We start from the raw sequence: 22,504 nt of genomic DNA, 5'->3' as shown, positions 1-22,504 counted from the left end.
CTGTCAACTCTTATTAGGGAATTTTTTGTGTAGCAGAATGATTTGAGGACAAAACCAGCACAACCAACTAGCTCTGTGAGCAAAAGGTATATAAAGCCAGTTCTGCTGTATTTGCTTGGTATGACTTCCATTTAAGTGAGATCTGAAATGAAATGCTTTCTTTGTGTTCTCAGTGTGAAATTGGACAAAAGTGAAAGCCACAAAACACACTGGTATACTTTTATTATTTTTGGATAATTATACTTTAGGCAGAAGATTATGGAACTTCTTTTAATGAGGTGAGAGTAATTCACTTAGGATCCGGGCTGACTGTTAAGCTGGTATTGTTTCTGCCTTTAGCTCCAATGTTTCATGTTGGTGTAGGCTTTTGGTCTGTTTGAAATTTAAGCATAAATATACAGCCATAAGTTTCTCTAGCCTCTCACTCTCATGTACGTCTCCCAGGCTATTTTTCTGCCTAAAATATGAGCAAAAACACGTAGAATTATTTTTCTTATTACTCAGCTAATTCCTCATCTATAGAAAGAGGATGTCAAGCTTGAACACTCTCTGATTCCTTAACTGGCCACAATGTACCTGGTTCCCCCTTCCCTGTAGCCTGCATTTGCATGCCATTGATCAATTTCAGTGACAGGATTGGATAGAAAAGGCTCAGTAAGAGTACAGTCGGCCGGGCACAGTGGCTCACGCCTCTAATCCTAGCACTTTCGGAGGCCGAAGTGGGCGGATTGCCTGAGCTCAGGAGTTCGAGACCAGTCTGGGCAACATAGTGAAACCTTGTCTCTACTAAAATACAAAAAAATTAGCCGGGCATGGCGGTGTGTGCCTGCAGTCCCAGCTACTTGGGAGGCTGAGGCAGGAGAATTGCTTGAACCTGGGAGGCAGCGGTTGCAGTGAGCTGAGATTGTGCTGTTACACTCCAGTCTGGGCAACAGAGCGAGACTCTGTCTCTAAAAAAAAAAAAAAAAAAAAAGGAGTACAGTCATCTCTTAGTTTCCTCAGGTGTTGGTTCTAGGACCCCTTTCAGATACCAACATCTGAGAATGCTCAAGCCCCTGTTATAAAATGGCATAGTATTTGCATATAACCTAAGCACATCTGCCTGTGTCCTTCAAATCATCAAGATTACTTATAGTATCTAATAGTGTAAATATAAATAGTTGTTATATGGTATTTTTTATTGTTGTATTGTTATTTTTTATTTTTTTTCCCAAATATTTTTGATCTGTGGTTGATTGAATACATAGATGCAGAACCTCAGGATACAGAGAGTTGATTGTAATTGCAAAGCGTGGAATATGGGTGCTTTTCAGCTTTATTTTCCTATAGCTTTCTGGTATTACCTATTGAAAAGTAATGTTTACTTTAAAAAGTAACAGTTTAACTGAGCAAATAAGGCTGCCCTAGAATAGAAATTAACTGTTTATTACCTAAATACCGAAAACATTTATCCATTTTTAGATGACATAAGTAAAATGTCAAGACACACATAAAACCACTTAGGTGCCCTTTATTATGCTTTCTTCTATTGACAAGGCAGTTACTGTCACATTAAACTGCTTTATCCTCTACTAAGTAGCTTCAGCTTGTGTAGTAGTAGAGTGTTAGAATTTTAAGATATATTTTAATTTACTTGATTAAAAAAAGTAAGGAAAGTCAGTCATTACAGGCCACAAAGAAGTCCTTGTCTGCTCTTATGCTCAAATACATCCCCCAAACCCAGAGGATGTTCATCATTTTCATGAATTCAAAGCATTCCAGAAAAGCTAATAGAAGATACTCCTTTGTGCTGTGAAAATGCATCACCACTATCATGGGAAGCAGGGATGACAAGTTTTCTGTAACAGGAACAGTGAATACAACTTGAGGGAGTACAGTTAAGCAAATGCTGTCATATGAGTTTAAAACTATTGATACCGTGCAAACATCAAGGAGGAGGATGTCTCCAACCAAAATAGCGTGTTTTTTTTCTCAAAATGGAATAGAGCTGGCACGGTGGCTCACACCTGTAGTCCCAGCACTTTGAGAGGCCAAGGCAGGAGGATCGCTTGAGGCCAGGAGTTTGAGACCAGCCTTGACAATATGGTGAGACCCTGTCTGTACAAAAAAAATATGAACATTGGCTGAGTGTGGTGGCATGTGCTTGTGGTCTCAGCTATTGGGGAGGCTGAGGAGTGAGGATTGCTTGAGGCCAGGAGGTGGAGTCTGCAGTGAGCTGTGATCACACCACTGTACTCCAGCTTGGGCAACAAAGTGAGACACTATCTCAAAACAACAACAACAAAAACAAAACCCAAACCAAATGGAGTCAAGGAGTAGAGGAGGCAGGTAAATAAAGATAGAAATGCGGGAGTAACTAAGTGTCTGTACATGGAAATGCATGCATCTACAGAAACTAAAGGCAAGGTCTCTAGTGTCCAGCGTGATTCCCCAGAGACCATTTTCTCCCACTTCAGGAATTGCAAAGTATGAAAGCATTTTGATTTGAGGCTGTAGTCCCTATGACTCCCTCTTTCTCCTTGTGCTTCTGTATCAATAGTGGGCGAGGAACCTCAGCTGATGGGAACGAGTGAGCGCAGAGTGCTACAGTTGGGGTGGAGAGACATGATGATGATACATTCCAATGAATTTAAGTAATTCCTTGTGCGTCTTATATGTATTGTGAAGGATAACCATATGTAGTATATCGTGATGAAAATGTGAAAATTTTTTTCAGAGAACACTGTGCTTTTTAGATTTTCTTTCCATTTTCTACCGTTCTAAAAGTAGTGCAATCACATTACTTTAGATAAAAGAGAAGAAGCAGGGGAGGGGACTCACCTCTACTCTGACATGCCACGGTCATTGTTGGCATTCAGGTATATTTGCTAATGGTTTTCCCTGTGTGTTTTTGTTTATTCATTCATTATATCCCCACCCCACTCCTAGACTCCAGTTCAAATCCTGGTTCTTCCACTTAATAGGTATGGAGCCTTGGGCGAGTTTCTTAACTTTACTAAGCCTCATTTCCTTATCTGTAAAATGGAGGTGTTATCTGCTTCATAGGTTATGAGAATTAAATGAGATGATGTACTTTAATTTACTTAATGTATTTAAAATACCTAGCTTACCATTTGACTCATGGTAGGATGGGACCAATCTATATATTTTAATATATATATACCCACACATGCATGTACATGTGTATGATATATGTATGTATATAAATGTGTGTGTGTATACATATATATATATATATATAAATGTTTTTTGACTTCTTTTAGTATAGAAAATGCTAACTTTATTCCCAAGTAAGTGCAAGACATTTTAAGATGCCTGTGGAAGTTCAGACGTCGTAATTCCCTGCCTGGGACTGTGTGAAGGTAGATAGAAGACTTTAGTTCACAGAAACAAATGGTTACCTGTGGTAATGTAGATGTTAACTGGATCTGTTATTAATGAATCTGTTGACTGGTTTTCCTTGCTGTGGCTTGTTCTAACCTTTGAAATATGTGTTATGAGAAAAGGAGTGCTATTTTTTTAATGATGCTAACTTCATCAAAGCTACCTGTAATGTTCCTATTTTGTGATTATAATAAACATTTTATGGGATAAAATTTGTATTTTAGTCCTTTCAGGAGAAAATCAAGAAAGAATTTTCAAGTGAGTTTCCTATTTTTCTTAGTCTAAGTCACTTGGAAGTTTAAACCTTAATTTTTGGACGTGCTTCAAAAACTAGAAGAATAAAAAAAGTCTTTTTAAAATTTCTTAACTGTTGTCAATATAAACAAATGCTTTAAATCTTACCAAGAATCTATATTTTGAGGCTTTCTTTGGCTTTAATACAAATTGTACATTTTAGAAGATGGTAGATAATTTGTCTTTGCATGAATGTCTGAAAGTATTTAAACACAGTTCATGTCATATGCTATGTGAGGTTTATTTTTGGGGTGGAAGTAATAAGTCCTCAGTTTATGTTTACTTGAAGTGTTTTTGGTTTTGTGTTTTTAAAAATATACCATGTTTAGTGCCGATATCTAAGAGGATGAAAAATAGTGTTTTGGGTTTTCCTGGATAGTTAATGATATAGAGCCTTTTCCAAAGACGATTTCACCCTTAATTTTATTTTATACATAATCAGATTTTAAGCTCTATAAAATTTTAATTTAATGTCTAAATTTATATACTCGAACTTGAGTTCCTTGGTTTTAATTATAAATTATATCATGGCCAGATCATCCATTTAAAGGCCAATTTAAGTGCAAAAAGAACAAATAATTGCTGTAGCCATTCTTTTGCATTCCTGTATTTCAGATTTCAAATAACTGATCGGGGAACAATTGGATTAGCTTCTAATTAATTTTTATTATTTTGGAGAAAGGTTTTTATGAATTGTGAGGTCTGTGACTACTGTCAAGATACGTATGCCTATAAACTTGTTACTATATATTGAAGTCATTTGCTCACATAAATTTGTAAGAATACCTCTTTGCCCTAAGCAAAATGCAAAAGTAATGGAATTGGAACTCTGCTAAAACGGGTGTTTTTAGCTCATACTTTGAGATGAGCCTGACTACATAGCACATACTGTGATTTTACAGGATAAAGAATTGTACGCTGGACATGTAACTTTCAAGTTGGCTTTTCCCTTGGGCTTAGAATCAATTACTGTAGTGTTTGAAATGAAGGCTGTATAATTATCTGGAGGTTTAACCAAGGTTCTTTGCATATTAGAAAGTACTTAGTAGGACCAACCCTGTTTCCCCCTTTGGTTTGTTTAGAAGACTTGCACTATCTGCCAGATGCTGCTTCCTAACCAGTGCAGTTATGCATCACACCAGAGAATCCATCAGCACAAATCTCCCTACACCTGCCCTGAGTGTGGGGCCATCTGCAGGTCGGTGCACTTCCAGACCCACGTCACCAAGAACTGTCTGCACTACACGAGGAGAGTTGGTTTTCGGTCAGTATATCATTCACTTATGTGCAAGTAAAACTCGTTCACTTACAACTGCACAGCATTTTGAGTGGTTTGCACACATAGTTTTCTGGGTCATATGGTGATACCTCGATTAACAGATCCTCTGGGAACCTAGCTCGTTTGTAGAGTCCATCTGTTTGAATCCTCTTAACGTAATATTGGCCCTGCTGGTCCACACAAAGTGGAGGGTCATGGGGCCCGTCCTTTTAGGCACAGTCTTGCATGTGTGCAGGTGTGGCTTTGACTGTCAGCTTTTTTTGTTTCTGTACCCTTTGTAGCAGACTTTTGTTATCATACTCTTTGCATTTTAACCCCTGCAAGAAAACTATACATTCCGCACCTCTTAATATTTCCCCTTCTCTAATGAAAACAGAAATAGTGCGATGGTCTTTTACTTTTATTTTGTCCACATTGAAGGATGGGGTGTATGTCCCAGCCTTGCACTCCAAATAACCTCCTCCTCCTCCTCCCCACTCGTCCTCCTCCCCTCTCCTCTCCCTCCTCCATTTCTCCTCCTCCCTCTCCCCCCTCTCTTCTCTCCCCTTCTCCTTCCCTCTCCTTCTCCTTCCCTCTCCCTCCTCCCCCTTACTCCTCCTCCCCTCTCCTCCCTTCCTCCTCCCCCTACTCCCCCTTCCTCCTACTCCCTCTCCCTCTTACTCCCTCTCCCTCCTCCCCACTCCACCTCCTCCCTCTCCCCTTCTCCCTCCTCCGCATTTCCTCCTCCTCCGTTCTTCCCCCTCCCTCTTCCCCCCTTCCTCCTCCTTCCTCTCCCCCTTCGAGTTCTGTCATTCCTCCCTTGTCTCTTCTGCATATCTTCACTGTGGTCCCTTTTACTGTCCCTCAGGATTCTCAGATGTGCATTGTACAACATCTGGCAAATCTAATGTTAGCTAGTGATGAATGATTATACATTTGAACTTTTTTCTCCATCTTATGACCTTCCTGTGCCTTTTATATTTTCACTGATTCCACCAAGAAAAACATGTCACTGATACACAGTGTCTTTGTTAATAGAGGTATTACTGTATTATATGTTTATCTTAACATTAAGTATTTGCTTACCTGGTAACTTTGTTAGATTGTTACTATGCAGTGATTTTTTTTTTTTTTTACCTGTAATAAATTATGTTTAATAAAAATGAAGTCCAGTTGGCATGATTTGATGGTTTTATTTAAGTTTAGGTTATGGTATCATCAATTCCTAGGTGGTTCTGCCCAGTTTTGCATTAAAAACACTAAGCTATGAGACTTAACTTCACATTTTATCTCATGCCTCCAAACTTGTAATGCACAAATGTTTTATGGATTGAGATCTAGCCTGGTGGAAACCTTTGGCTTGGAAATCAAGAAACCAGTTTTCTTGTACCACTTCTGCCAGTAACTAATTATGTGGTAATTCACATATTCTTTCTGTGCTGTGGTGCCTCTGTCTGTAAAACTGGTGCATGGTCTGCCTCCAGCTCCACTGGGATGTTACTGAGCAAAACAGGATAATCAAAGGTGCCCTAGATCTGCAAAGTCCATGCAGAATAATACTTTTCGTTCTTGCCATCACGTTTTGAAACTATTATTAATGGATTATGTGTTTAATAATAGAAAGCAGCTCTGCAGCACTTCCCAAGTGCTCTTCTTTGCACTGATGTCAAATTTTTCTCAAATGTTTAGTTTTTCTAATATAATGAAAGTTGGTATGATTAAAGGAAGTATGACTTCTTCAATTTTAGCTATTGCTGATATCTTTCCTAAATTAAAACAGAAGCTCCACATGCAAGCTGAAAGTAATCAACTCACTTGGGAAAAGACCATCCTTGCTCTTCTGTTCTTTTGCCCTACTCACAGAGTTGTTCAAATTTGGTATTTTGAATTGCAGATTTCAAGTTGTTAACCAAAAATTTTGTGTTAAATGTAGATTTTTTTTCTCCCTGGACTTGAGGCTATATGGGGCTGGTAAACAATGATGTGTTGTGAAGTTTAGTTCATGTTGACTGCTCCTTTAGAAGAGAGGAGCATTTTTAAATGTAATTCTTTTCCTCTGCCACTTCATATAATGGTCTACGTTCATGTTTAAGTGGGGCTTAGTAGCCCCGTGGCCTTGTCATGTTTTTTGCTCTCTTTGGCTCTATAGTTACTCATTTTCAATATGTCTTTTCTTTAGCCAGAGGAGTGTAATGTAGCAGCATGGTTCCCATGCATTACTTTGTCTTGTCTTGGTGCAGTGTGCCTTGCTGTCTCTCCTCTTGCTCATATTACATCTCCCAAATATTGATGGGTCATCCCTGGCTCCTGGTTAACTTAGTAAAAGTTATATATTGATACAAGTCAAATATTTTTTCTGAATTTTCCTGCCTCTTGATTCACTGGACTGTATATCTAGAAAGGGGAATGGTTATAGGATTTTATACTGTAAACATTTTTTTTTAATTCAAAAAATAAAGAAACTTTATTGCTCTCCAGAACAGGACTTCAGGGTATTACATATTTCTTAGTAGACAGGATTTTTCATAGCATTAAGATACTGTATGAGTTGTTCGAAGTCTGCCTCTCTTTGTCTTATTTACATCCCCCATTGGCCTCTGTTGCCCCCTGAAACTCCTCTTCTTCCTGTAGGCAGATGTTTTATGACTTTTTAAAATACCCTGCTTTCATTTCTTACATTAAGGAGGGTTTCCCTTGTCCTCCATGGTGTTCTCTGGGTTGAGTCATAGCCACTTCCTCTTGCTTCAAAAAATTCCATCTTTATTTTAGATACTTCCTTTTTATTTGCTGTACATTAAACCTTCCTCTCACTCCGAGTGACTTTAGGTAATTATTGCTTTTCTCTGTATTCCTTTTTGTCCTTCCCGGGTCTTTTGCCCTTTGAACACCATCTCTCTATCCTTCATGGGAAAATCTTCTGTTTATAGTTTATGGTGTGGTGGGTCCTTCAGTTTCATTAATTACTCATCTACTTTGGTTTTACATAATCTTCCTCTTTCATGGGAGTTGTAGGCTTCTAGGTTTGGGAAGAGCTAAAAATGATCTATTTTAACTCTTCTCATTTTACAAAATGAGTAACTGGCCCAGAGAGGAGCATTAACCTGTTCAAGACAACCCAATAAGTTAACCCAAAATAGTTTCAGTATGCTTGGGTGGCTCTATTGCCTGAAATACCAGTTCAAGTAGATAGGCTAGAGAGGCTGTCCTTTTATTCTCCTATTGTTATTTAGTGTTTAAACATAGCTGTTGCTGAACATAATGCCTTAAGTCACTGGAAATGCTAATGCGTTAGTTATGATTTTTAACAGAATGTTTGCAAAGCCTAAATAGAATGCATACAATCCAGAACATGCCACTCCTGTGTAACTTTGGAAGCATCTCCATGATTCAGAAGGGAGGTTCTAAGAATAGAAACATCTTAGATTGTCATAGAAGTCTTTGGACACTGCCCCCTGGAAACCAGGCCCTGTCTGCAGTCTTCCTTCCCTGGGTAGCTCACATCTGGGAGCACGTATGTTCAATTATATTAGAGGTATATTTCTGGAGACTTTTGTACCTGCAGAGAGACCACTCTTAAATAGTTTTCAGGTGTGAATAAGGAAGACTTGGTCATCAAGTGGAGGTGTTGTAAGTGTTGCTTAGAGTCTTTGTGTGAAAAAGACGAGATAGAGGAGAAATGTATCTTAGATTTAAAGTTTGTCTTCGTTGGATTATATTTGAGCAAGGAATGAGCTAATTGTGAGATTATTAGAAATTTAGAAAGTAAGGAGGTTAGCTAGACAATTTTTTTTAGAGATGCTGAATTTTCAGAGGTTTATAATAAATGCAATTTCTTAAACAAATGCAAGTGTACTTAAATTTATTTTCTAGGAGACAAAACACCTAGGTGGTTGACCTTCTCTATCCTGTGGACCACCATGAACCCCACATACACTGACCACATCAGTGTGTACCAGGAAACAGTGGGCCGAGGCCTTGGAGCCAGAACTTCTTTGTTCCTCTCTGCCCCTCTGTTCTTGGCATGTAGGTTTAGACACTGAAGATTTCTTCCATTAGAAATGCTATTTGGGTTCTGGAGATGGGTAGGAAACTCAGGGCCCTGGTGCCAGAATCCAGCATATGTAGGCCTCTCCAGAAACAGTGGTCTGGAGACTTGACATCCATTCTTAAAAATGTTAAAGATACTCCAGAAATAGACCATTTGAGTTTTATTTTTCGTCTTCATGATCTTTTCTCTTAAACATATAAAAATAGGCTGGGCATGGTGGCTTACACCTATGATCCCAGCATTTTGGGAAGCTGAGGTGGGCGAATCACTTGAGGCCAGGAGTTTGAGACCAGCTTGGCCAACATGGCAAAACCCCATCTCTACTAAAAATACAAAAAGTAATTGGGCATGGTGGTACACACTTGTAATCCCAGCTACTTGGGAGGCTGAGGCACGAAAATTGCTTGAACCTGGGAGGTGGAGGTTGCAATGAGCCGGGATCATACCACTGCACTCCAGCCTGGGTGACAGAGCAAGACCTTGTCTCAAAAAAAAAAAACCCACAAAAAAACATAAAAAAATTCAGTTGATTTATAATAGGAAAAAAACTAAAATATACTTCCGAAGGGCCGTTAAAAACCTAAAAGGGCTATGAAAGTGTGTTCATCTCACCCAGTTTTTGCAGTTACACGTGTGTTATGGTCTTGTGCTAATGACCGTGTGTTTATTTTTCTAACAGATGTGTGCATTGCAATGTTGTGTACTCTGATGTGGCTGCTCTGAAGTCTCACATTCAAGGTTCTCACTGTGAAGTCTTCTACAAGTGTCCTATTTGTCCAATGGCGTTTAAGTCTGCCCCAAGCACACATTCCCACGCCTACACACAGCATCCTGGCATCAAGATAGGAGAACCAAAGTAAGTCATACCGACTTTCAAGTTTTACTCCACTGCTTTATTAGCAATTTAGAGGCAAGGTAGTAGTTGTTCTATTGAATAACATTTACCAAGATCTGAAAAATTATGTAGCTATGCCAATTTTGATGCTTTATGAAATATAGTTCATAGCTCATCCAAACCTTTCTGTTCTTTCCAGGTAAAGACCTTGTCCAAAAATGTTACCTATTTATGCTCTTGTCACGAATTTTTGCTCAACAAGTAAATATTTATATATTTTTTCTTAAGATGAATTTTTTTTTTTTTTTTTTTTTTTTTGAGACTGTCTCACTCTGTTGCCCAGGCTAGAGTGCAGTGGTACAATATCTCGGCTCACTGCAACCTCTGTCTCCTGGGTTCAAGCAATTCTCCTGCTTCAGCCTCCTAATTAGCTGGGACTACAGGTGTGTGCCACCATGCCTGGCTAATTTTTTGTATTGTTAATAGAGATGGGTTTCAATATGTTAGCCAGGATGGTGTCGATCTCCTGACCTCGTGATCCGCCTGCCTCGGCCTCCCAAAGTGCTATGATTACAGGCGTGAGCCATGGCGCCCAGCCTCTTAAGATGATTTTTAACAACTCCTAGGAAAACTATTTTTTAGAAACCCTGTCATCTTTAAATTTTTCCATAGTTCCTTTTTTATAGGGTACACTTTTGCTTAAAAAGTAATATTTTTAAGATGAAGGCAACTGAAGACACTGGTTACTGAATTTAACTTCATAGCCAGTATAAGTCCCTGATTAGTAAATTTTTTTTTTTGCCTTAATCTTGCTCTTAATTTGATTGATTTTTGCTTTGTGGAGTATTTAATAATGAAGTGGTTCTTTAGCAAAAAGGGGCTGCCTGCCTGCAGTACGGGCAGCTTAACAAAGAGGAGGGAGTGTGGGCACTGGAGCCAGTCGGAATCCTGCCACCCACTGGCTTGGTGACCTGGGACCTGCACTGTCTCAGCGGCCATCTTCTCCCCCATGAAGTGAGGATCCTGCTTAAGTGAGGATGAGATGAGATGATGTATTTAAAATGTGTAGCACAACAGTGCCTGTGTCTGGAGCATGGAGGGCTCTGTCAGCATTAGTTCCTTCCTGTGTGTCTTCGCTCCCTCCTTGTGCACACAGAACTGAATTAATGCTCCTGGTTGTGCTCATTTTATTCCTGGATTAGTTATGGCAACATAGAGTTTGATCATTACAAGAAGCTAGATTTGCTGTCCAAATCTGTTGGTGTGTTTTTGCCCATAACTCCATAATTAAGGAAGTATTAGGGAAAAGATACGCAGATATGCCATATTTTAGACACACAGATGCGCGCACACACACACACACACACACACACACACACACACACACTCTCCTTCTCTCTCCTGGCTTTTGTTGAAACATTTAGTTTTGGGGAAATGTGATTGAATATTACAGAAGTGACTGTTTTATCAAAAAAAAAAAACAAAAAAAACCATGTTGAAGTTTAATTTTACTTTAGTAGGACCTTCATTCTGATCTTTGTAGGCTGATTCCAAAATGAAACACATTACAAATTAAGGAATCTATACATGTCTTGATGTCTTGACTCTGAAGATGGGGATCAGTGAATTTTAGTGTCTTCAGTTTTCAGGACTGTTAGACTTCTGGGTACTAATGCAGCCTTTCCTCCTGGGATGAATACAGTTTTTATTTGGTTCTTTATTAAAATAAATAAAATTTGATTGTCAGAAATGTGTGTGACATCTGGAACAGTAGTTGTTACCTCAGAATGTAAGGAAGCAAATGATTAAAATAGGCTAAAACAGTTTTCTTCAAATTTGGGTATTGTATAGAAAACAATTATTCCAGTGTTTTCTTTTCTCTCTCTCTCTCTTTTTTTTTTTTATGAGACAGAGTCTCATTCTGATCCAGACTGGAGTGTGATCACACCTCACTGCAGCCTTGACCTCCTGGGCTCAGGTGATCCTCCTGCCTCAGCCTTTCTAGTAGCTGGGACCACAGGTGCACATGCACACCACCACGCCTGGCTGATTTTTAAGTTTTCTGTAAAGATGGGATCTTGCCGTGTTGCCCAGGCTTGTCTTGAACTCTTGGGTTCAAGCAGTCTTCTCAAAGTGCTGGGATTGCAGGTGCGAGCCACTGCACCCGGTCCCAGTATTTTCTTTTCTTTTCTCTTTTCTTCTTTTTTTCTTTGCTTTTCTCTTTTCTTCGTTTCTTTTCTTTTTTTCTTTTCTCTCTTCCCCTCACCTCCCTTCCTCTTTCTTTCTTTCTTTTCTTTCCATCTTTCTTCCTTCCCCTTCCTTCCTTCCTTCCTTCCTTCCTTCCTTCCTTCCTTCCTTCCTTCCTTCCTTCTTCCTTCCTTCCTTCCTTCCTTCCTTCCTTCCTTCCTTCCTTCCTTTCCTCCCTCCCGTCCGTCCGTCCTTCCTTCCTTCCTTCCCTTTTCTTTTCTTTCTACTCCCCCGCCACCCCCCGTCTGGCTGTGTTGCCCAGGCTGGAGTGCAGTGGTGCGATCTCAGCTCACTGCAAGCTCTGCCTCCTGGGTTCAAGACATTCTCCTGCCTCAGCCTCCTGAGTAGCTGGGACTACAGGCGCCCACCGCCACGCTTGGCTAATTTTTTGTATTTTTAGTAGAGACGGGGTTTCACCCTGTTAGCCAGGATGGTCTCGATCTCCTGACCTCATGATCCACCCGCCTTGGCCTCCCAAAGTGCTGGGATTACAGGCGTGAGCCACCGCGCCCGGTCCCTCCCTCGCTTCCTTCCTTCCTTCCTAAGTGCAAGCCTAAAAATAGGTACTGTATTTTAAATTATAAAAGTGAAACAAATTTATGGAAGAAGTGGTTAACAAAAACTCCAAAGCCAGTGAAAGATAAGTTAATCGCATGGATTCAGTGTGAGGGCTGGTCTGGCTGCCTGGAGCCCTCACCCGCAGCGTGACTGTGGCAATGAGGGCTGCTGCACCAGCTCTGTTGGGCCCAGTAGGCCTGTACTGCAGTGTTCCCGGAGATAACCCTCCCTCACCCCCTTTTCCAATTAAAGCTAAGGTAAAAGCTTTCATTCTCTGGCTGTTTGGCCTACATTTGACCCAAAGGTTTCTTTTGGCATTAAATCCATCTCTATTCTGTTTACATCAGTCCAAAATGACTAAATAGTCCCAGCTCAGGCAGTGAAATTCCCCAGCAGTATTTGTTTAACAGGTGGTTATACAAATGACGTAAATGTATGCAAATGATTTGCATTAATGTTTTAAATGATCAGTGTTAAAATAACCTCTCACCCGTTTTTCTTAGAGAACATATGGATGTGTGAAAATATACCCGTGAAGTCCTATAGTCCCAGCATCCCAGTTCAAAAAGCATGGCACACAATTTTTGTTTAATTTACTGCGTTTACTGTGTACTGGGTACTGTTGTAAGCACTTTGTTTCTTGTTTTCCAGTGTGTGGGCAGGCATAGTACCCTGCTGTTTAAAAGGAAACTTTGAGTACACCTTAATCTTTTCTGGATAATTTGAGATCATTTTGAATGTCCATTACTGTATCTTTTTTTTTTTTTTTTGAGACGGAGTCTTGCTCTGTCACCCAGGCTGGAGTGCAGTGGCGCGATCTCTGCTCACTGCAAGCTACGCCTCCTGGGTTCTCGCCATTCTCCTGCCTCAGCCTCCTGAGTAGCTGGGACTACAGGCTCCCACCACCACGCCCAGCTAATTTTTCTGTATTTTTAGTAGAGCCGGGGTTTCACCATGTTTGCCAGAATGGTTTCGATTTCCTGACCTCGTGATCCACCCGCCTCGGCCTCCCAAAGTGCTGGGATTATAGGCATGAGCCACTGTGCCCGGCCTTTTTTTTTTTTTTTTTTTTTTTTTTTTTTTTTTTTTTTTTTTACTTTTTTTGAGATGGAGTCTCGCTCTTTTGCCAGGCTGTAGTGCAGTGGTGCAATCTTGGCTCACTGCAACCTCCGACTCCCTGGTTCAAGTGATTCTCCTACCTCAGCCTCCTGAGTAGCTGGAATTACAGGCACACGCCACCATGTCCAGCTAATTTTTGTATTTTTAGTAGAGATGAGGTTTCTCTTATGTTGGCCAGGATGGTCTCGATCTCTTGACCTTGTGATCTGCCTGCCTCAGCCTCCCAAATTGCTGGGATTATAGGTGTGAGACACCACGCCTAGCCTATATCTTATGGTAATAAAGTTTTGTGTCTGCTTCTATTTTTTCCTTGACTGCTGATTAACAGCAGTTTCTTTTGCTGTGCCTTCCTTTTATTTGCAATTTCTAAATGTGTATAAGTGGAGAAATGAGAACTTCAAAATAAGAATTGTATAAGAGACAAGAGTTTTTGAACATGTTCCTAAGAAGTAAAACATGCAAAATTAGAATAGCAGCATGAGAGAGGAGTATGGAGTCAGAGGAAGCTGAATTTGAACTTTGGCCCTAGAATCTGTTTAACACCAAGCAGATTATCTAGTCTGCTAAGTCTTGGTGTCACATCTGTGAAATGGCAGCAGTGTCATCTACCTAACTGTGGCTGTGGGGATTAGGTATATGACACGGAGGGTGGTGCTTTGCCCCTAGTTGGATTCAGTTGATGGTAATGTAGGAGGTTTATGGCAGCAATTTCAAAGCTTGGAGTCTTTTATTTATTTTTTGTGACACCTGTTTGAAGTATTCTGGAGAGTTTGTTGCTGTAAATTTGACCTGAGTATGGGTATTTGGTTTTAGCTTTTTATTCTTTTCTCTTTCTCGCTCCTTTCCCGCTCCCCCTCTCCTCTCTCTCTCTCTTCCCTCTTCTCCTTCCCGTACTGCCTTTGTTGTGTTGTAGTCACCCTGCTACTCATCCAATCTTGCATTTAGGATTAGGTCCAGACTTCCAGGTTTGGCTTTCAAAGCCCTGCACAACTCTAAAGCACCCTCTCTGGGCACTCCCACACCCCTGGGAGTCCAGCCACACTGGGGTTCTCACTGTTGCCCAGCAAACTGTGCCCAGTAGACCCCTGCCTTTGTGCAGAGTGGTCTCTCCATCTTGAATGCTGCCCCTCCTCTCTGCCTGGCAGCCCGTCTCCCTGGGGATTTTCCATTTTCATTGGAGAGTTTGCTCCATCCTCAGATTCTCCTCCTAAAAGACATGTCTGTGAGGTTTGTCGTATTTGGACTTTAAAAAAAAAATCAGCTGCAGTTTGTAATGGATTTTATCCTACAAAAAAAGCTGGAAGAACATGGAGAGAATGCGTGCATCTTTTCCCCCCAGATTCCTCAGTTGTTAGCGTTGCAGTCATTGGTCTGTCTCCCTCTCTGCTTTGTATTTAGGAGGAAAGGGGGACCATGATGTAAATACTTTGGTGTGTTTTGCTCTCTTCCATAAAAGGAACTTGTGTAAGTAACCTCCATGCAGCCCCCCAGTCAGGAAGTCATTGTTGATTACAATACCATCCAATTCATTGACTTCATCCAGATTCCTCCCAGTTGCTACGTGTGTCTTTCTCCTCTCTGGTCCGAGATCTTATCTGGGTTTAAATTTTGGATTCACTTGTGCTGCCTTATCAGTGTCCTTCCGTCTGAAGCAGTTGCTCAGTGTCCCCTGTTCTCATGTCTTTGGCCGTCCAAAAGGGGACCCAGGCCTCTCCTGTGGCTGACCCTCACTTGGTCTGTCACTGCGCTCTCATTGCTGGACTCAGGCATGTGCTCTTGGCGGCAATGCCTGGGCCGTGATGCCATGCTTTTCTCAAAGGATCACTCTGGGGGCAAGGGCGTCATCCACCTGTCCTACAAGGTAGTGGTGATGCCGCCCTTCATCATCGAGGCAAGGCAGTGTCTGCCCGGTTTCTCCATTATAAAGTCACCATTCTCTCTTTTATATGTTAGTATTTTGTGGGGAGGGATTCTGATATTACACAACAACCTGCTCAGCCTCCTCAGAATGATAGCTACGTAAATAGATGGTCTCCTGTTTTACACTTTGTTATTAAGACAGCACACCCAAACAACAGAATCCCTCCGCAAAGGAATGTAGCATGAACAAGATGAGCTGTGGCGTAGCTGTGAAATAGTGATTTCTCAAAATGTGAAAATTGAGTTCTGAGCAATTTCTTAGCCTAGCTAGTAAATCTGAGTTCTTTTCTTGAGGCTATCCTTATTATTATTATTATTATTATTATTATTATTATTATTATTATTATTATTTTGAGACGGAGTCTCCCTCTGTCACCAGGCTAGAGTGCAGCAGCGTGGTCTCGGGTCACTGTAACCTCTGCCTCCTGGGTTCAAGCGATTCCCCTGCCTCAGCCTCCCAAGTAGCTCGGACTACAGGTGCACGCCACCAGGCCCAGCTAATTCTTTTTTGTATTTTAGTAGAGACAGGGTTTGACCATGTTGGCCAGGTTGGTCTCGATCTCCTGACCTCGTGATCCGCCTGCCTCGGCCTCCCAAAATTCTGGGATTGCAAATGTGAGCCACTGTGCCTGGCCAAGTCTGTCCTTTTTAAAACAATTGTACTATGCCAATTACAGAAAAAACAGGAAGTAGAGACAAAAAAAGCAATAAAAATACATATACTATCATCCAGCAGAGATGCTGACAATCCTATGCCTTCTCTTTTCTATGCCCTTTAAAAAATGTGATCATATCATACATTCTATCTTGTTATCTTCTGTTTTAATTTGCATGAAAATCTTTCCATGCCATTGGTATAGGTCTGTGACATCATTTTAAAAAATCTTCATATAGTTTTTTTTTTTTTTTTTTTGAGACATAGTCTTGCTCTGTTGCCCAGGCTGGCATACAGTGGCGTGATCTCAGCTCACTGCAACCTCCGTCTCCTGGGCCCAAGCAATTCTTGTGCCTCAGCCACCTGTAGCTACCACACTTGGCTAATTTTTTGTATTTTTAGTAGAGATAGGGTTTCGCCCTGTTGCCCAAGCTAGTCTCAAACTCCTGAGCTCAGGCAATCCGCCTGCCTCAGCTTCCCAAAGTGCTGGGATTACAGGCATGAGCCACCACGCTGGCCTAGTTTTCTATTTAACCATTTATTTATACTCTTGGACATTTGGGCTGTTGACAACACTAAGCAGTTTCAAACAGGGAGGAAGTGAACATCTTTGTCACACCTGCTACAGTTAGTGATGACAAATGATTAGTATACAACATTGTGTTGCATTGTACGGCCCTCAAAGCCTTGTCTGCTCCTCAACACCCCCTCCCCCAAGGGTACTTATGCTCTGCAGTAAAGTAACTAACATCTCAAGACCTTGTAAAAACAGGCCAATCCAGTTAAACTTATAAATCTTATGGGGAAAAAGAGAAAAAAATTACATCTGTAACTTTGGACAGAGAATTGCACAGTGAGGTTTGAAGCTACATGGGAAGTCCTCTCTCAGGGCCCTGAGAGAGGGAAGGCAGGTGGTTTTAGGAGGCATTCCGTTCTTCACCTTTGCCGTAGGAATACCAGGTAAAACCTCAATTTCTCTCTTCTCATTTCTGACCCTCACATCCAGTCGGCTTTTCTCTGACCTTTTCCTAAGCGGCTCCTTAGAATTCTTTGTGCCCATTCTCACAGTTCTCCAGAGGAAATAGAGATGCCCATAGGCCCTCTCCTATGCGCCAGGGTGACCCAGAGCAGTGACTAAAAAATGGTGACCTGCTGCCATCAGAACCGTTCTCAAATGACCGATCACACATCCATTGGAGGCAGAGGCCGGCGGCAGGGTAGATGCAGCCCTTTACCCTCTCAAGACGTCTCCTGCCCTCGTTTCAGTAGAGAGTGTGGATGGGCAGGAGGGATTATGTTCAGAAGGTTCAGGTCTACTGAATTCATTTGAGGAGGCTGCTTGTTAGTAACATATTCGTCATGGAAATAGTTTGTAGGAGACAAGTGAATATTTTAAATCATTTAAAGCATAAGAAACATTCAAGCATTGTTGAAATAACAGTGGTATCGATTTTATTTTGTTTCTTGATTTTATGGTGTATTTGTTTACTGGCGTAGGGCTTCCTGTGTTAAGAACAGGTATAGAAATACTGACATTCAAATGTAAAATTGCTACTGACTCTAAATGAAAACTTTGGAGTTGAGTAGGCCTATTTAGTTTATTAATCAGATTAACATTCTTTTCTAAGTCAGAGTATCATCATTGCCTTGTCTGATCTTAAAAAAAAATCTTTTTTTAAAAAAGGATGCTTTTGCTCTGTGTTAAAGTAACATGAAGACTTTGTACAAACATGTGCCAGTTATAGATTTGTGAATAGTAAAATGGTCATAATTTAGATTTCTATGTAAATGTACCCGAATGCATCTTTACTCAAAATGTTAAGGTTGATCTATGATTGAGTGATGCCAGTTGTCTTCAAAAGTTTGTTTCAAAGCTAATCGTTGTTCTATTTATTGTGTTTGTGTGTTCTCAATGTGCCTCTGCCTCCCAAGTTCTTCAGCTGTAAAGTAGCAGATCCTTTGACTTAAAGAGGCTGACTGACATGATCTCGCTGCACTCTTCTATTTTAGAATAATATATAAGTGTTCCATGTGCGACACTGTGTTCACCCTGCAAACCTTGCTGTATCGCCACTTTGACCAACACATTGAAAACCAGAAGGTGTCTGTTTTCAAGTGTCCAGACTGTTCTCTTTTATATGCACAGAAGCAACTTATGATGGACCATATCAAGGTGTGTGTGCATCTATCCTCTCCTTTAAATGAATTGCAGATCCATTCATTGGTCATAAATCAAGGCTGAGCTGCAGGTGACTCTAAAGCATGCCTCACTGTTGAGGGAAGGGATGGATGCTGGTCGTTGTCAGTGAGGAACTTACATGCTGTCATCATGTGTTCACTTGACTGTGGTGCTTTTCATTCAGGAGTTCTGATCTGCCTACTAAAGATTAGTGAAAAGGAGCCAATGTCTGCCCTGATTTTAAAAGAGTAAAAAAGTCTAAGTTTTTTGTTTTTTTTAATATGTGAAAATGATGACTGTGAAGTTTTCCTTTCCTTTCCTTTTTTTTTTTTTTTTTCTTTTTGAGACAGTCTCCCTCTGTCTCCCAGGCTAGAATGCAGTGGCACGATCTCAGCTCACTGCAACCTCTGCCTCCCAGGTTCAAGTGATTCTCCTGCCTCAGCCTCCCGAGTAGCTGGGATTACAGGCGTGCACCACCACACCCGGCTAATGTTTGTATTTTTAGTTTCACCATGTTGGCCAAGCTGATCTTGAACTCCTGACCTCAGGTGATGCGCCTGCCTTGTCCTCCCAAAGTGCTGGGATTACAGGCATGAGCCACTGCGCCTGGCCGAAGTTTTCCTTTTCTTGAGAATTCTGTATTGTGTAAGACTTAGAAACAGACAAGGGCTCTGAGGAATTAGCTAATTCATACAAATATTGGTATATTTAGAAAAATGAAGGTTTTTTCCCTTGAAATTATTTAAGCAGTTAGGTTTGCATTGTAATTAATGCCCTTAAACCTTTTAGTTTCTTTTTTTTTTTTTCCTGTAAAGATTGCATTGTAAATGGACTGTTAAATATCTAGGATATAGTATGGTACCTGGCACCTGGTGGTGTTCAGTTAATGAAATGAATAAATATCCGGTGTGGACTGTTTTACTCTCCAACCCCCAAAAGGGGCACAGAAATCTATTTATGGCCTTTTAAGCTTACTAAGGCCAATGCTTAGTTCTAGCTGCTTAACTGTCCACTGTAATATGTTAAGCATTTTTTTTTCCTTGTGTGATTAGGAGATAATATCCATTGGCTTTCAGAGATTAAAATTATTTACTTTTTAAACAGAGAAACAAGAGACCCCATATTATCAGGAACTCAATCTCTTTCTTTTAGTTTTGCTCTTTTAAAAATACATTATACAGGCTGGTCACAGTGGCCCACACGTGTAATCCCAGCACTTTGGGAGGCCAAGGTAGGCGGATCACTTGAGACCAACATGGTGAAACCCTGTCTCTACTAAAAATACAAAAATCAGCTGGGCTTGGTGGTGCCTGCCTGTAATCCTAGCTACTTGGGAGGCTGAGGCAGGAGAATCACTTGAACTCAGGAGGCAGAGATCGCAGTGAGCTGAGATTGTGCCACTGCACTCCAGCCTGGGCGAGAGAGCAAGACTCCGTCTCAGAAACAAACAAACAAACAAAAAATTATACAAAAAAGGTCAGTTTGAAGCGCAAATAAAGTCCCTGAATTATTCTAGTCTCATGTCGGCTAAATGCCTGGATTATGAATCCTTGACATTTCCTGTATTGAACATATGTGAGTTCATATAGAGTAATTGCTTAATGCAAATGAACATCTTGGAGATTCTCTTCTTCCAGGCAAGGTGAAGATAGTGGTGGTGATGGCATTACTTGGGTGAATAAAATGCATGGGAGATGCATTTCATCATTCTCATTTGAAGTACAGTAAAACCCTCTTAAGATACTTTAACTGTTTTAGCTAAAATTACATAATTATTTTGACAGTAAATATCTATTTAATGAAACATCAGGAAGAATTTAAAACTGCTAATAAAAATTTAGGGACGTTGGAGTTAGACCAAAATATTTTAATTTACTATATGTGTGCCAACAACAAAGAAAAGAACGGTTGCTTCTTAAGAGGCTTTTAAGGTATTTGGTTTCTGGAACTCATCTTTGCATCTGGAAATCGGATCATCAACTTTGTGGTTAGGGTCTTCCTTGTGTTAATAGTGAATTTGGAGGAATACAAGGTTCCAAGAAATAGAAACTGAAGAGGAGTGGTAAAATCCTGTGGCCACAAGGAGGAAAGAATTGTTTTTATTCACCTGAACCTATGCAAGACTACATGATACAAAAACAGTGGGAATAATCACTTCTGCTCTCATTTCACATAAGTTCTGTGCATTTAAAAATATTATCCTGCATTTATATGTTTGGGGTTGGGTAAGCATAGTTTTAGGGGCATACTGTTTTGTTTTTTTTAATTTTTAAGATAATCTGTTTAGCTGTTGTTATTTATTTACATTGCCTGTGCCTGTGCTATGCAGTTTTTCATGAGGAAGGAAGAGGAAGTGGAACAGGCACAAGTTTTCTCCACATACATATTCACTTAAAGATGGGCTTTTATTTGCCCAGTTTAATCCAATTTGTGTCATTTTCTTCTCCTACCAAAATATAAACTTACATTGTAGGACCTCCATGTTGACATTTATATTTAAACTTTCAAGTTACCAACATTCAAATTAATTATTGTTATAGGAGCTAAGGAAAAATCAATTTGAAAAGAAATAAGTTGTTTCTTTATTTAAAAATGACAATATGAATGAATGAATGAGGCTTGCTATGTTGCCCAGGCTGAACCTCTGGTCTCAAGTGGTTTTCCCACCTTGACCTTCCAGATCGCTGAAATTATAGGTGTGAGCCACCATTGCCAGCTGACATTTGCTTTTCAGAGTCTTTTTTTTTTTTTTCTTTTGAGATAAGGTCTCACTCTGTTGCCCAGGTTGGAGTGCCGTGGCATATCAGGGCTCAAGGCAGCCTCCACGTCCTGGGCTTAGGTGATCCTCCAACCTCAGCACCCCAAATAGCTGAGCCTACAGGCATGTGCCACCACGCCTGGCCAATTTTTGTATTTTGTATTTTTTGCAGAGACAGGGTTTCACTATGTTGCCCAGGTTGGTCTCGAACTCCTGGGTTCAAGTGATCCTCCTGCCTTGGCCTTCTGAAGTGCCGGGATTTACAGGCCTGAGCCACTGCACTTGGCCTTAATAGTCTTAATTTTACTTAGAGTGTAACTTGTTGCTTCTTTTCCGTAATTTCTGTAGCACTTTAAGGTTATCTTACAGAAGAATACTTTAATATTTTATCCTTTCTTCAGCTTATCAGTTAGTAAAAATGCATTTGCCTAGAAACTTATAAAAAGTTGCTAGAGGGTTTTAGGTTTTGTTTTCTTTAGGTTTTAAATAGTTAAAAATGGAAAAACTTAGCTTCTCTTTTGAAAAAGAGCAATGAAACACAGAAGCCTTCTGCCCTGTGTGGTGGCCATGAAGCAAGGCATAGCTTTTGGCTATCAAGAAATCATGTCTTGCTCCATATTTTCTCTTTGCAAAGAACATGGTTAGAAAATCACCTCAGCCCCTGCCCTCCCACCCCTCCGCCACACCCCCCCCCCCAACTTTTTTTTTTCTTCGAGATGGAGTTTTGCTCTGTCACCCAGGCTGGAGTGCAGTGGGGAGATCTCCGCTCACTGCAAGCTCCGTCTCCCGGGTTCACGCCATTCTCCTGCCTCAGTCTCCCAAGTAGCTGGGACTACAGGCATCTGCCACCATGCACGGCTAATGTTTTGTATTTTTAGTAGAGACGGGGTTTCACCGTGTTAGCCAGGTTGGTCTCGATCTCCTGACCTTGTGATCCACCTGCCTCGGCCTCCCAAAGTGCTGGGATTACAGGCGTGAGCCACTGTGCGTGGCCCACCTCAGCACCCTTTTATGGGCCACTTTCATTGTTGCCTGTTTGGGTAGACCTTGTGACTTCAGCCAATGAGAAAATGATAGAACCCCTGTTTCCCTCTGGGGAAAAATGATGTTGAAGAAGGTTAGCTGGTTCTTGGCACTGTTTAGAGAAGCCCTTGCCTTGAGAAAGTGTGATGGAGAGTGTCCTGAAGGAATGGCTTCTTTCTTAAACATCCAAGAAGGAATGTGGAGCTGAGGTCTATCAGCGTGAGTC

At 40.8% G+C, this 22,504-nt stretch overlaps 1 protein-coding gene across 17 annotated transcripts in view; it reads left to right on the top strand.

Annotated features, from left to right (window-relative positions):
* The window catches only part of ZNF532 (zinc finger protein 532), a 123,662-nt gene that overhangs the window by 67,336 nt on the left and 33,822 nt on the right, over nt 1–22,504 (top strand). For 14 of the 17 annotated variants that reach the window (XM_032152148.2, XM_032152142.2, XM_032152152.2 and 11 more), the window contains 3 exons: nt 4,761–4,942; nt 9,664–9,840; nt 18,329–18,491. The exons of the other annotated variants lie outside the window; for them this stretch is intronic. In XM_032152148.2, the coding sequence (XP_032008039.1) occupies nt 4,761–4,942; nt 9,664–9,840; nt 18,329–18,491 (522 nt within the window). The remainder of the gene's footprint in view (nt 1–4,760; nt 4,943–9,663; nt 9,841–18,328; nt 18,492–22,504) is intronic. 17 annotated transcript variants of the gene reach the window in all.

This window comes from Hylobates moloch, unplaced genomic scaffold (assembly GCF_009828535.3).
Source record: "Hylobates moloch isolate HMO894 unplaced genomic scaffold, HMol_V3 SCAFFOLD_5, whole genome shotgun sequence".
Lineage (NCBI taxonomy): Eukaryota > Metazoa > Chordata > Mammalia > Primates > Hylobatidae > Hylobates > Hylobates moloch.
The sequence above is the reverse complement of the archived record's forward strand: the minus strand, read 5'-3'. Positions and strand labels throughout refer to the sequence as shown.